Genomic DNA, 13,650 nt, shown 5'->3' with positions numbered 1-13,650 from the left:
TTAAAGAGCGCATCATCACTCACATACTCAGCATTGTCTTTTTCCATCCTAACCCCAGCTGTTTTATCAGTCTCATCTGAATCCTTTGCCATTTCTGATCCTCACGTCTCCTCCTCAATTGCCCCAGCCTCTACTGTAGAGGCGCTCGTACCTTCATCCTGTTTATGTTCGGCTCCTGTCACTACATGATCCACTGCTGACACTATACCGGCACTTACATCCTCAGTCTGTGCCGGCCACAAGCTACGTATGTGCCCTTCGCCCTCACATTTAAATCATTTCATCTTCTCAGAGCTAGCAAACACAACATAGTCGAAGCCACGAATTACAGGTGCGATTTTGATACCATGCCTGCGTGAAAGCCGCTCATAGCTTGTGCGTTCTAAGGACGCCATCGTCAACCAGCATGCGCTGGAAGACTGCACGGTTCGCCCTCAAACTTGATCACACACACTAAAAATAATTATATAGAATGCAAAAAAAACGATAGAGAGAAAAGGGAAAAAGAGAACTCACTCTCACCATAGAACTCTCACACGCCAACTTCGCCCACTCACGCATGTGCACAGAGAGCGAGAGAGAGAGAGAAAGTACTTTATTAACCCCAAAAGGAAATTGCATCATTACAGTATCCAGTTCACATATTATACAACAAGTAAGCAACAAGCAAAAATTGCAGTGAGAAAAAAGGAAAAGCTAAAAACACTTCTATGTACACATGCATAATGATTGTACAGGTGGGAACAAAACAATATGTAATAGAGAGAATGAACCAGCAAGAATATAACCAGCAAATACTAATAAAAGAGAGGAGGCGATAGATGATTTATGTGACTATGGTGCAAAGAAGACAATAAAAAATATGTAGAAGGAAATTTTTAAAATATCCCTATGTTGTCAGTCTTCCAAAACTTGGCTAAACTCTACTAAACTCTGACAAAAACACAATGAATCATGTTTTGCTCTTGGACACCCAGAAGGTGTTATAAAGGCTGGAGATAGGAAAGTCCCGCCCTAGGTGAAAAAGTAATTGCCACTAAACCTAATAATTGGTTGTGCCACCTTTAACATGCTTCATTTTGTCACACAGGTTTTATTTACATGATTTCTTGATTTAACAGGTCTGGCAGTAATCAGGCCTGGGTGTGGCAAAAGAAACTTAACTCAGCTTTCCAAATATTACAGATCAATTATGATTTAGTATAAATTTGCACCTCCAGGATCCGGGTTCGATTCCCGGGCAGGCTCGATTCCTGTCTCTGTGTGCATGGAGTTTGCATGTTCTCCCCGTGCTTGGTGGGTTTCCTCCGGGTACTCCGGTTTTCTCCCACAGTTCAAAGACATGTAGATTAGGTTGATTGGCATTCCCAAATTGCCCGGAGTGTGTAAATGAGTGTGTGAGTGAGTGTATGTGTGTGCCCTGTGGTGGATTGGCACCCTGTCCAGGGTGTACCCCACCTCATGCCCTAAGCTTCTTGGGATAGGCTCCAGGTCCTTGAATGCAGGATAAATAGGTATAGACGATGAGTGAGTTTGGAATATAAGTAATAACATTTTATTTGAACAAAAAATATTTAATTTAATATTAATTTAATGTTTTATTTATTTGAGAAAATTTTCAATTCTGAAAATAACTTCTACAAGCTTTACGTCATCTCGTCAATCATCTCGTCACTTTCTTATTCAACTTAACAAATTGAAAATGTTTTGTACATTTATGCAAATGATTATGCACAATCGTCTGCTGTTTCCTACATTATAAGCAGCTTATGTCATGTTGATCAAAATGTATTATACTGCTTCTCTGATGAATAGTCTCACCCACAAAACATCAGAGCATCAGTTCATTGTATGAGTCATTAGATGCAAAATCTGTTGAGCACATTTTCTAGAAATTTCTAGTAGTCATTTTGTTCTGTATATTTGTCCTGAGTTCATAAAATGTTCCCATTTAAATCTTTACTTAAAAAATGGAGAAGAACCTTTAAACCAGTGAAGCAGTGATAAACCAGTTCTCTAAAATACCTGGTTGCCATGGATGCGGTATGTGAGGACGTCACAGCAGAAGATGGATATGACACTCCTAAAGAATATTTACATTGTGATGTGAAAGAGAGAATCTGTGACCTGACAGACAGGAAAGTCAGGAAGTGTAGAATAACCTTACTGTAATTTCCCATAATGCACTGCATGTTCTGTGCAGTTCTGGCTAAGTTTGTTTTTTCTTTGTGCTGTGCAGTGACAAAAAAATTATTGTCTTTTTTCTTTTCTGTCTTACAAAGACATAATCTATTAGCAAATAACATAACAATCATGTAAATATTAATTCTATCCAATCTTTTGAAATAAATCTTCCACATGCAGTAAGTACATTAAGTTTACTGTTACAACTATGTATACCCCTATCTCACCTATGTATGCAGTTTGACTCTGGTGAGATGCGCTGTTAGGAACTGTGAGCCGCTGTGAGTGACCGCCCGACATTCCGCGAAGTTCTTCAAGGTCCACGAGCTTCCGCGAGGACTGGCAAAAAAATTAAACATGTTTAAAAATAAAAACGTTTAATTTTTCGTGCAGAAAGATTGGAAATGTACCACACACCTTTTAAAAACTAAGATTTTGATTTTTAAACTAAGAATCTTTGGAATACGTGTTCTGAGAAATGTACTTACAGTTTTGTAAATGTTCAGGATAATTCAGAAAATGTTCCAAAGAGACTGAGAAAAACTGTATAATTATATTACAGGATATTATGAGTGCATATTTCAACCTTCTACTGCACAAACTGTATATAAATAATGTATTATGTATAATATACGTACATTATACAATTATTTTTGTTTAAAAAATAAATAATACATAAATTGAGTCCCTTTTCTCATTTAGTATACTAGAATTCTCCATTTCAATTACAGCCAGGTCATTAAGATATTGTTGTACTGTACCTGTATCCCACACATTACACATTTCCTACATCTGAGTTTTACACCAGTTTAATTTACAATATATCCGCATTGTTCTTATATAAAGTCGTTAATAATAAATAAATTACTCACCTTTAGTCACCCGGTCCTGTTGTGGTACATTAATATCTCAGTTTCCACTTTAAAGATTGTCTTTTAACTTTTCCAAAACTGGTCGAGGCTAAAACACTTAGAGGAAAAATGATTCATTACAGGTGATTAGCACCACCTCGATCTGCAGGCTGCAGGCAGGGGTACTTGCTTCGCGCACCTGCAGAGAAGGGGAACACGCCTACGTAGGGAGCCTACAGAGTGAGCGAGGAGCGACAACAGGTTGAGGCGCATGCCCATCACAGGCGCGCGCCGTGACAGATGTTTTCAAAGTAACTTGAAAGTAACGTAATTAGTAATCTGATTACTTTTTACATGTAATAATCAGTAATGTGAGCAAATTACAATTTTAAAGTCGTAATTAGTAATTTGTAGTAGATTACTTTTTTGAGTAACTTTCCCAACACTAATAATAATGCTTTACGTTTTTAAAGCTTACTGTTCTAAAGCTAATGAAGTCAGAAACGCGAATATAAACTGATTCAAAGACTCGACTCCCGAATGACTCATCTAGTTATGGGACTAGTTATGGGACGTTTGAATCATTTTAGTGACTCGGTTCTTTAAATCTCGTTCGTCAAAATGAACGAATCTCAGGATCATATCTTGCAGTCGGAGTCGATCGTTCTTTTGAATCCATTGTAGTGCATGGGTTGTTATAGTGATGGGTCGTTCATGAACGATTCGTTCTTTTTGAACGTATCTTCAACATGACTTATATGAACGAGTCGTCTCAGAGAGTGATTCGTTCATTTTCTAATGGGCGCGCATGCGCAAAGAATAGCAAAACCTCCGTATGTTATATACAGGAAACAGAATTGAGTAATTACCTTTGAGTCTTTTCGGTCCTGAGCAGGGGCGGACTGAGACCAAAAAGTGGCCCTGGACTTCCTGGCCCACAGCAGCCCACCACATCCCACATTATAATACATTGGCTTATTATTGTGGAGACAAATTTTTGACCCCCTTTATTTTGTTTTTATTATTATATTTAAGCATATTATTTGAAGTATATTTGTAGCATATTATTTTAGCATATTATATTTAAGCATATTATTTGAAGTATCACTAAACATATATAAACATTATGTCATATTTGTGAAACAAAGGAACGAACATTAAGACAAACTACATATAAAACTATAAAGCCTATTTTAGCTAGTCAGGGGGTATCATCTGGATGCAGTGTAAGACATACAGTACCACTCATCAGTAAAAGCTGCAAGTGCAGCAGGGTCAGTGATGATGAAGCAGTGCCTGCTGCTAATGACCAACACCTCTCCCCTTCTAAAAAACACCGAGTATATAAGGAGCCAATCAAACTGAACAGGTAAGCTGGAATAAAATCAGTAGCAGCATTAACTCGTGTAGGCACTGGTTCATGATCCCTGACCCTGCCGATGGATCCAGCCTCGCTGTCCCTGACCATAACGTTAGAGCTGTCAGAGCCTGCAGAACTCTAACTTCCCCCCATCATGCCAAAGGTACAATATGTTAATTTGAAGCATTTCACAGCATCTACCTCTACCTCTTTTTTCTTCTTTTCACATAACGTTTCAGCTCCACTTTTTCTTTTTTTCTCTCCTTTCCATCCTTGGAAATACTTGCTTAAAGAAATTCGCTTTATCGAGAAAGGATCCATATTTCTTCTTCTTTAAGACAAAGGGGGCGTGTTTCAGAACACGTATGGAATAGACCAAACTAATTAAGAGCGAGGGAGGGCAATACATTCGCGAGCACACAAACACACGCTCTTTGTCGGTGGCGCCCGTGCAATCGACGCACTCATTCACCTGCGTAGAAAAGCGATGCAATATTATGGTTTCCGTCATTTTTAAAATATATTTACGTACTGACTGGGCCGGGCCACATTAGCCAGCGGCCCACCGGGAAAACTCCCGATGCTCCAGATGGCCAGTCCACCACTGGTCCTGAGTTGTTCGTTCTTTTGTCACGTGACTTCCATAGACACTAGGGTTAGGGTTAGGCAGTATCAAGCACTACATTGGCCTTGCCTCATTTACCATTATCACAGACCATCGTCCACTCTTAGCTCTTCGGCGGATGTCAGTTGATGATGACCCAACGAGGAGAAGAGCGAGATGGATACTGGAGCTTGATCCGTTGAATTGGGTCACTTTTCACAAGGATGGCCGACATCACAAGAACGCGGATGCGCTTTCTCGCCGCCCTGCGACACTTGACACGAATGTGCTACAACTTATAATTATAATACTGGCATTAAATACACAACCTTGAAATTAACTAGCTACAGTATATATATATTCCATACGGACAAGGATAAAGGAAGCACATTCAAAATAATAAATAAAGAAAATATAATAAAAAAAAAACTGTGCTTATTGTGTGATGTAATGTGTGTTTATAGATAAGCCAAAGTCAGAAGTCAAAGTGACTTTTATGGTTATTTCACCCACAGTCAGTAGTACATAGTGAAACTAAATCATATTCTTCCAGGACCATGTTGCTATATAAAACAACACAACTACTGTAACTGAGACATATACACATATCTAAAATTATACCAAAAGAATCCCAAACTACATAAAGCGTATAAGTGAAATGGTGACAATAAGCACATTTAAAAACAATATTATAATATCTTCTTCCTCTTTCACCAATTATATCAAATTATAATGTAATTTGTGTTCAGTTGCCTCTTTCAGCTACTGTGTATAATGTGTCATTGTGAAATTTTAATTCTGTTTGCTGTTGTAAAAAATTTAAATGAAAAAATAAATAAATAAAATTTAAAGTAAAATGTGCACTTTTCATTTCTCAGTCACACAAGATATTACAGCTACACACAGAAGAGAAACAAGCGGAGGGAAAGCATAAGCAGCTTCATACACCTGTATAAGTGTAAAAAGGTTAAGTGTATATCATTTATTTATTTATTTATTACTGAGGATGTTCCTACTCTGACAGCAACCAGCTCCATCCTGATCGCAGTCGATTCTGATCCACGTTTTCTCCGGAAAATCCGCCTAACAGACACATCCGTTCTGCTGATTTGGCCCAGCTCTACTGCAGATTCGATTCATGAATCTAGACTTTTTTGTTAAATCTATACAAAAGTTGAAGCCGTTTCACTTTTTTGCTGTGAGTTTTACTAACAGCAGCCGAAACCAATCTGGATTTACTTTTGTTCTGGCCACACTATTTGTTGCTACTGCACTAGAACCCAAATATATAACATGATCTTTCCTGCTTGTTTTTGTAATTAGTCATGATTAATAGTATTGAATTAAAAACAAAATATGGAAAATTGGTATGGCGAACAGGTTGTGTGGACATATTCCTTGACAGATAATTAGAGAAGAATCACATATCGGCTTTCATAAACACATCATAACGCTTTTGACACCACATAACCCATATTAGTTTTATTGATGAATATATAGACACTCCATTGCATGTCTATGCACTTCAGTTTATTCCAGCTTCCACACAGCTGCTTTTCATTTCTGATTGTAAAAGTAAGGGGCTGTAACTAGAACTGATCACTAGGTGTCACTATTGCACAGGAAAATAAGCAGCCCTAGCAGGGCACTGCAGTGTTAAGTGTTCTTGGGTAGGATGCCATGTTCTTTTTTAATGTTTGCTTTGCAGTATGAAAGGTAAGCATGGTTTTTAGCATCCTGCAAAATCTGTAAAATATTAGCTGTTAAAACTATCCATGTAACAGATTTGTTGTGTCTTATTGTTTGTTGAAATGTTAACTTTTAGCTAGCATAATGTGCAGCAGTGAAACACTGTTCAGTACAAAGAGTTCTAGATAGGGGTAGTAATTTTGACAGCTAAAGGTCACATATGAAAGAGCGATTAAGAGTGGCGTCTCTTTCCTGTGAAAGTAATTGTTTGTACAGGTTTAGGTCATTAAGAGTGGTGTCTCTTTCCTGTGAGAGTCTCCAAAATGTCAAAATATTTTTTACAGCTTAAGTTATGGCGTCATATGAAAGGGCAATTAAGAATAGTCTCTTATTGGACGTTCTAGGTGTTCAAAAATCCTATGTGACCCACACACACACACGCGCGCGCGCACAGCAATAAACATATATTAATTACTTTGTTTACCCCCCACCAGACGCACACACACAAACACACACACATAAAATACTTTCTAAACCTAATACCTCTACATAACATACAATACATAATATAAATCTAATACTTTCTTTAAGCATAATACAATATAACCATAAACCATATGTTAGAAAATTCTTTTTAAACTTTACATTTTTTTTCTTTACATGCGCTATGTGATATATATGAATGTAAGGATTAAGTACACTGATGGATTAATGAATGTAGAGGAATGAAAATATATTCACAGATCACAGAATGTGGATAGAGCAAAACAGAAATAAGCAAATTCCAGTACATTAATAACACATGAAACAATTTTTTATTCAACATTGTTCCTGTGGCTTAAATATTAAACAATTAGTGAAAATTAAAAGACAAAACAGTTTTTTTTTTACCCTGTTAGCTTGTTCCTGTTTGTTTCCTTTGATAATTCACTTGAAAATACCTATTTCACAAAAAAACACATTTTAGAAACGTGAAAAGACTAACCACAGGAACCCCCAGAAATACCTCAGATCTTGGTATTATTTGATATATTTTCCAAATGGGTGAAAGCACTCCTCACAACCAAACAAGATGCTAGTGCAGTAGCAAAAGCATTACTTTCTGAAATTATCCAACAGTGGCTCCTTGTGACACAGACAGCAATCATAGCCACGGCAAACGTGTTCCAGAACCTGTGAACCTGGGAGAAGAGAACACAGAGGTGCTAACCCCTCCTGCTTGCCCCAACAGACCCACGTCCACACGCAAAGTGGATAAACAAGCTGTAGTGATATCAACGACACAGAACCACAACTCTCCTGTCAACTTTATTGTCTGTTAAAAAAAGAAGTGGCGTTACATCTAATGTGATATTTTTACATAGAAAATGACGACAAAGTAAATTACATTCAACCAGTGAATTATTTTTTGCAACAATGTTTTGTTTTTAGACATAAAATATATTTAAAAAACAGTTTCAAACATATTGCTACAACATTTGTTACATATTTAAATAATTTTAAACAGAAATAAAGACATGTATGGCATTATTTTTTTAAATGTATTTTGTCTTATTCGCACAGGATTAGTATTACCTGGGGACCTCGTGTGATTTGTAATAATTGCGGAGGTTGTCTGTGATCTTAATCACGTGCGAATCGACCATGTCTGTAATTTGTAAAATTTGTAAAATTCCTCTCCAAATTACCTACCATATTTCCCTGAACAATGAGGTACTGTGGTAATACTAGTCCCATGCGAATCAGCATGTCTGTGATTTGGCCAGGATTTGGCGGAGTCGTATACAGTATTATTTTTTCAAGGTTTTTGTTTCCTGCGCGCCTTTTTATCCATCGTCCGCGAAGAATAGAGGCTGCATTGGAGTGAAAGTATTTTGGTGCTGGGTCATATCGCTATACATCATAGAACAATACAAAGTGCAGAAGGAGAAAGCTGAAAACCATCAGAATAGCGAAAGCGAAAAGAATGATTAGAAAGTGATGGGTGACGTAGAGCAGAATGCGGTAAACACTCTTATATTCATATCATACCTATAACGATATTTCCAAACAATAGCCTATCCAAAATAGTGCACAATTAAGCCAGAAGGCTCACGTCATAATTTGAGGTTAATGTGTTACCGATAACAATCAAGCGTACAGCTCGAGCTGTTAGATTTTAACCCGGTGAAATGTAAATGACACACGGCATGACAACTATATGTTTTTCTTTTTTTTTAATCCATCTAACTGGACATCCATAAATTCATCAATAAAAACGCAGGGTTTTATTATTCCGTGCGAATCCACAACACTAAACTTATATCTGAGAGGGTAATTTCTAAATCACAAGAGGTCCCCAGATAATACTAATCCGTACGAACATTTACATTAAATTATGCAAGACACCGTAAGCACTTAAATACAATGTGATTTTAATTGTGAAGCTAATAAACCAGCAATATGCATAAGAAAAATAAAAACATAGGACAGTATGAAAATAAAAACAGTAATCATAAACACAGAATAATCACATGACCCATCAAACCTGCGTCACAACAGTTAATTTTGGTCCATGAATGTGTTTGGACAAGCAGCGACCACAACAAGGCTGATGTTTCATATATTTCATAACAGAACTGGCAGATTTGATGACTTGTGTCACTCCACTTGTCTGTGTTCACTCAGTCTGTGATTCACTGTGCACGATGAACACACACTTCTCACGTCTCTGAGTCTGTTTAATGTGTTATAACTAAATGAATGATGTGTTTATGAGCATGTTCTCTATCACCAACATGGAGACGCAGGAACACCGGAGTCTTCATCACACAAAGATGTTCATCACAGCCTGAATCTAAAAGAAAAATGTGGTACTTCATGATCAACAGCATGTAATCATCTCTCCTTCAAGGGAAACATCATCATCTCCTGTTTATAATTAATCATTCAACATTTCTTTATTCTTAGTAACATCTGTGTTATAACAGGAACATGAGCAGATATTTACTCATCACATCACTGCTCTTATCCAATCACAGGCTTTGGAGCTTTTTAAATAATCAACACTACTGAGTCATTTAGCTCTTGTTCTACATTTATATTTAAGTGCAGACTTTAAGAACAAGCTGAGGTGAATTTTACAGGAATGACAGAAGACACGGTGTGGAGGTCGGGTGCTGGAAGAAGTGTCAGAGTGAGGAAAGTGGCGGCTTAAATACAATATTTGTAGCAGAAAAGTTTTAAGAGAATGAAGTTTGCTTCCAGAAACAGGGAAAAGCAGAGATCATCTTGTTCAGACAAAAGCAGCAGTATGAAGTCAGAGATAGCAGGGTGTCACAAGGAGACGAGCTGTTCATTTACAGTACAATCACTCTCATGCACTCATTTGTGACATTTTGTAGACTCTGACTGACTCCCTGTCTTCTGACTTCACATGGATTTAAAATCAACTTTACTGAACACAAAACATTAAAGCATTAAAGCATATTGTTAGACAAAAATATTTAAATAAAACAGTGATAACATCTCTAACCTGCTAATCGTATATTTATTGGGACTAAATAGAAATGTACAAACTAATGATTAATTACTTATATAATTAGTATTTTATTATTTCAACAATAATACAAAAAGGTCATTACTCACCTCAGTGTCTGTAGTTTGTAATGTTCATCATCCTTAAGAGCAGAGAGCAGCTTCTTTCCTGGGTCTCCTATTTTATTAAGGCTCAGATCCAGTTCTCTCAGGTGTGAGGGGTTTGATCTCAGAGCTAAAGTAAGCGCAGCACAGCCTTCATCTGAGACACCACACCACCACATCCTGTAGAGAGACACAAGGACACACTCTTCATCACCAGATTTCTATCTTTATTTAAGACTTACTTTAAAGCAGGTGTGTTTGTAAAATTATTTTATTATTTGGAATTGTATCACATGTTTTTATCACATGTTGCTAATTATCAATGTAATTCAAAATGATCATACCGAGTCTTATATTGTTTCTGTCAGCAAATGTGTGTATATTTACAGTATATTGCTGCACGATCAAAAAAAGGAAAATATATGAAAAAAAAACAATTAAAGCTATGATGTAAAGTCTAAATCATTACATTTAAAAAATAATTCATATTCATGTCTGTTAGTCACTCTAAAAACCAAAAATGGTGGTGCCTTCCCAGTATTAAGTAACTCCACGTTCTCTATATTAAACATACAGTAGTGATCATGCACTGTGATCTCCTCTCATACACACACCTATTGATCCTGTTCTCAACTTCAGCTCTGTGTTACTGTATGAGTGTATTTGAGTCACTGAGTTTATTAGATATTCTTTATTAATGTGAAATAATGTGTCTTACTGAGGAGCAGGTCATGTGACTCTCAGAGAGATGATCTTACCTCAGTGTCTCCAGTTTACAGTGAGGATTCTCCAGTACAGCACAGAGACACTTTACTCCCGAGTCTCCTACTTTATTATTATTAGACAGATTCAGTTCTCTCAGGTGTGAGGGGTTTGATCTCAGAGCTGAAGTCAGAGCAGCACAGCCTTCATCTGAGACACCACAATCCCACAACCTGTAGAGAGACACAATGACACTCATCACCATCATTTAAGACTTACTTTAAAACTGACATGTTGGTAAAATTGTGATATTATTCTGATGTAATTAAAACTGATCATACTGAGTCTTATATGTTGTTTCTCTCAGCAGATGTGTGTATATTTACAGTATATTGCTGCATGATAAAAAAAGTACAAATCCAAGCATAGTGAAAAACAAAACTCTTAAACTAAAAGATACGTTGTGAAATATAAATCAATATAAATAAATCTTAAATTTACAAAGAATTAATATTCATGTGGCCCTGTGTTGGATTGGCACCCAGTTGTACCCTGCATTGTGCCCTAAGTCTCCTGGGATAGGCTCCAAGCCCCCTGTGACCCTGTGCACAGGATAAGGAGTATAGAAGATAAATGAATTAATATTATTCATGTCTTGTGTAAACCAGATTACTTGCTGATAATTTATTGTTAAATAGATATTCCTGAATAATAAATCTAATAGAGAGTAAAACATGTCTACAAATTGGATCCATCACGTTCTGCTGGTTTAAAAGTGAAATTCACAGTAAATAAAAATTCTACAGAAAAACTGCCATAAAGACATAGAAACATATTTCAAAGAATCATCCAAAAAAGTGTGAAAGTGAATCAGATTACATAAATAGTATTTTGTCCTCGTCTCAGAAGCAGGTGTAAATTAGCACAGTGTTGTTGGAGCGGTTGCCATATCACCCACTTTTAATGTAGAATTGCTCTACTTTGGAGTAATATCTTTGGCTGTGGATTGGAGTTTGGAGATTTTTTTTTTCATGCATTATTTTAATCATATCTCTATAGAGCTTGTGTAGGGTTTTCTGGTATGTCTCTCTCTACAGTACTTACCTGTTAATCACTTTTGTTCTTTAGATGTAACATAATAAACACTGTATTATAAAAACACAGAGAAATTGTACATGAATGATGGATTGTATTTAATTAAGCTTGGCACATTGACTAGCTATATCTGAAGCACAGGTAGATTAGTCAGACTTAAAGTCTTTTACTCTTTCCTAGTCAAGTGTGGAGAGAGATGTATGGCTTCGAGGTCTGGGAGACTGGTTTTGAATTGACTCTATTGATAAGAGATCATAAGGACTGGACATGGCCTGCTGAAGTCTTAAGGAGGTTTGGAGTTCAGGGCTCAGTCTATATAGATGAACAGTCTATTCACAGAGAGAGGAAGTTCATTATCAGTTCAGATGAATATAAATCCAAACAGCTCTTGTCCACTAGAACTCTTTTGTCTACATGGATAATTCAAATGCATTTCCTCTCGTCTGTCTGTCTCCGGGTCTCTCTATGACTGACATGTTAATGACTGGTTCTTTTGATGTTCGGCATTCAGCACCTGGACAAATGATTAAATGTTCTCTCTTTGCTGAGAACAAACTGTGTGTTTGTGTGTGTTGTCTTTCCTGGCAGTTCGGGCCCGGCCAGTAAGAGTATCAAGGCGCATTTTGACACAAGGCAATAACAAAGTAATCTGGTTGTAATTAACACACACTTACATGTGGATTAGCTAAGTATGGGATTTATCTCAAAAGAACATTTACATTTACATTTAGGCATTTGGCAGACGCTCTTATCCAAAGCGATTACATTTTTATCTCATTATCCATCTGAGCAGTTCAGGGTTAAGGGCCTTGCTTAAGGGCCCAACAGTGGCAATTTGGTGGTTGTGGGGTTTGAACCTGGGATCTTCCGATCGCTAGTCTAATGCTAAAGAAAGTACATGACACAGGGTACCTGGCCAAAAGCTTAAATATACAGTGGACCCTTGCCATATGAACGCCCTGGCTAGAAACAAAATATTTGATTTATGAAGCAAAATTTTGGCTGGATTTTGTTTCGACATGCAGTGCAGTTTCTTCCTAGTTCGTGAATTTTTTGGCAGCCGGTTTCATGAATTTCATATGCAAAAACTGATTAAAGTGTGCACCTTGCTATACAAAATTTCAAGTTACAAACTCGCCTCTGGAAATGACAAAATTTGTATGGCGAGTGTCCACTGTACTTCCTTTGCTGATAATAAACAGAGAACTTCAGACACATCATGCATGTGACAAATAAGAATTAAATTTGACTTATGTGTCAGTAGCATTGTTGGTGGATGAGGGGTTCTCTCTGTGTTAGAATTGTTCAGTAGTTCAATTTTGGTAAACGACATTGCTATGTCAGGACAAAACTGCTACATCAAACACTCAAAGCAGGTCACATGATCATTTAAACAATCTTAAAAATCAAATTTGCCCCATTGACATATTATGGTACTGTAACTTTCATAGGAACTTTGAAACTGAACATAACTGTGGATCCCATTGTCGTAGAGACACGGGGGAGGGCTTATTTACCTCAGGCCCCTAGCAACCATTTAGAGA

At 37.0% G+C, this 13,650-nt stretch overlaps 2 protein-coding genes across 6 annotated transcripts in view; both read right to left on the bottom strand.

The window, feature by feature from the left end:
• The window catches only part of LOC128533813 (NACHT, LRR and PYD domains-containing protein 12-like), a 470,287-nt gene that overhangs the window by 136,526 nt on the left and 320,111 nt on the right, over nt 1-13,650 (bottom strand). The gene's annotated exons all lie outside the window — the stretch shown is intronic.
• Nucleotides 7,613-13,650, bottom strand: part of LOC128533807 (NACHT, LRR and PYD domains-containing protein 3-like) — a 143,648-nt gene continuing 137,610 nt past the window's right edge. For all 5 annotated transcript variants that reach the window (XM_053508061.1, XM_053508063.1, XM_053508065.1 and 2 more), the window contains 3 exons: nt 11,068-11,244; nt 10,316-10,489; nt 7,613-9,524 (listed from right to left, as the gene is read on the bottom strand). In XM_053508061.1, the coding sequence (XP_053364036.1) occupies nt 9,512-9,524; nt 10,316-10,489; nt 11,068-11,244 (364 nt within the window). In that variant the 3' untranslated portion in view covers nt 7,613-9,511. The remainder of the gene's footprint in view (nt 9,525-10,315; nt 10,490-11,067; nt 11,245-13,650) is intronic.

This window comes from Clarias gariepinus, chromosome 12 (genome assembly GCF_024256425.1).
Source record: "Clarias gariepinus isolate MV-2021 ecotype Netherlands chromosome 12, CGAR_prim_01v2, whole genome shotgun sequence".
Lineage (NCBI taxonomy): Eukaryota > Metazoa > Chordata > Actinopteri > Siluriformes > Clariidae > Clarias > Clarias gariepinus.
This window is presented reverse-complemented; position numbering and strand designations above follow the sequence as displayed.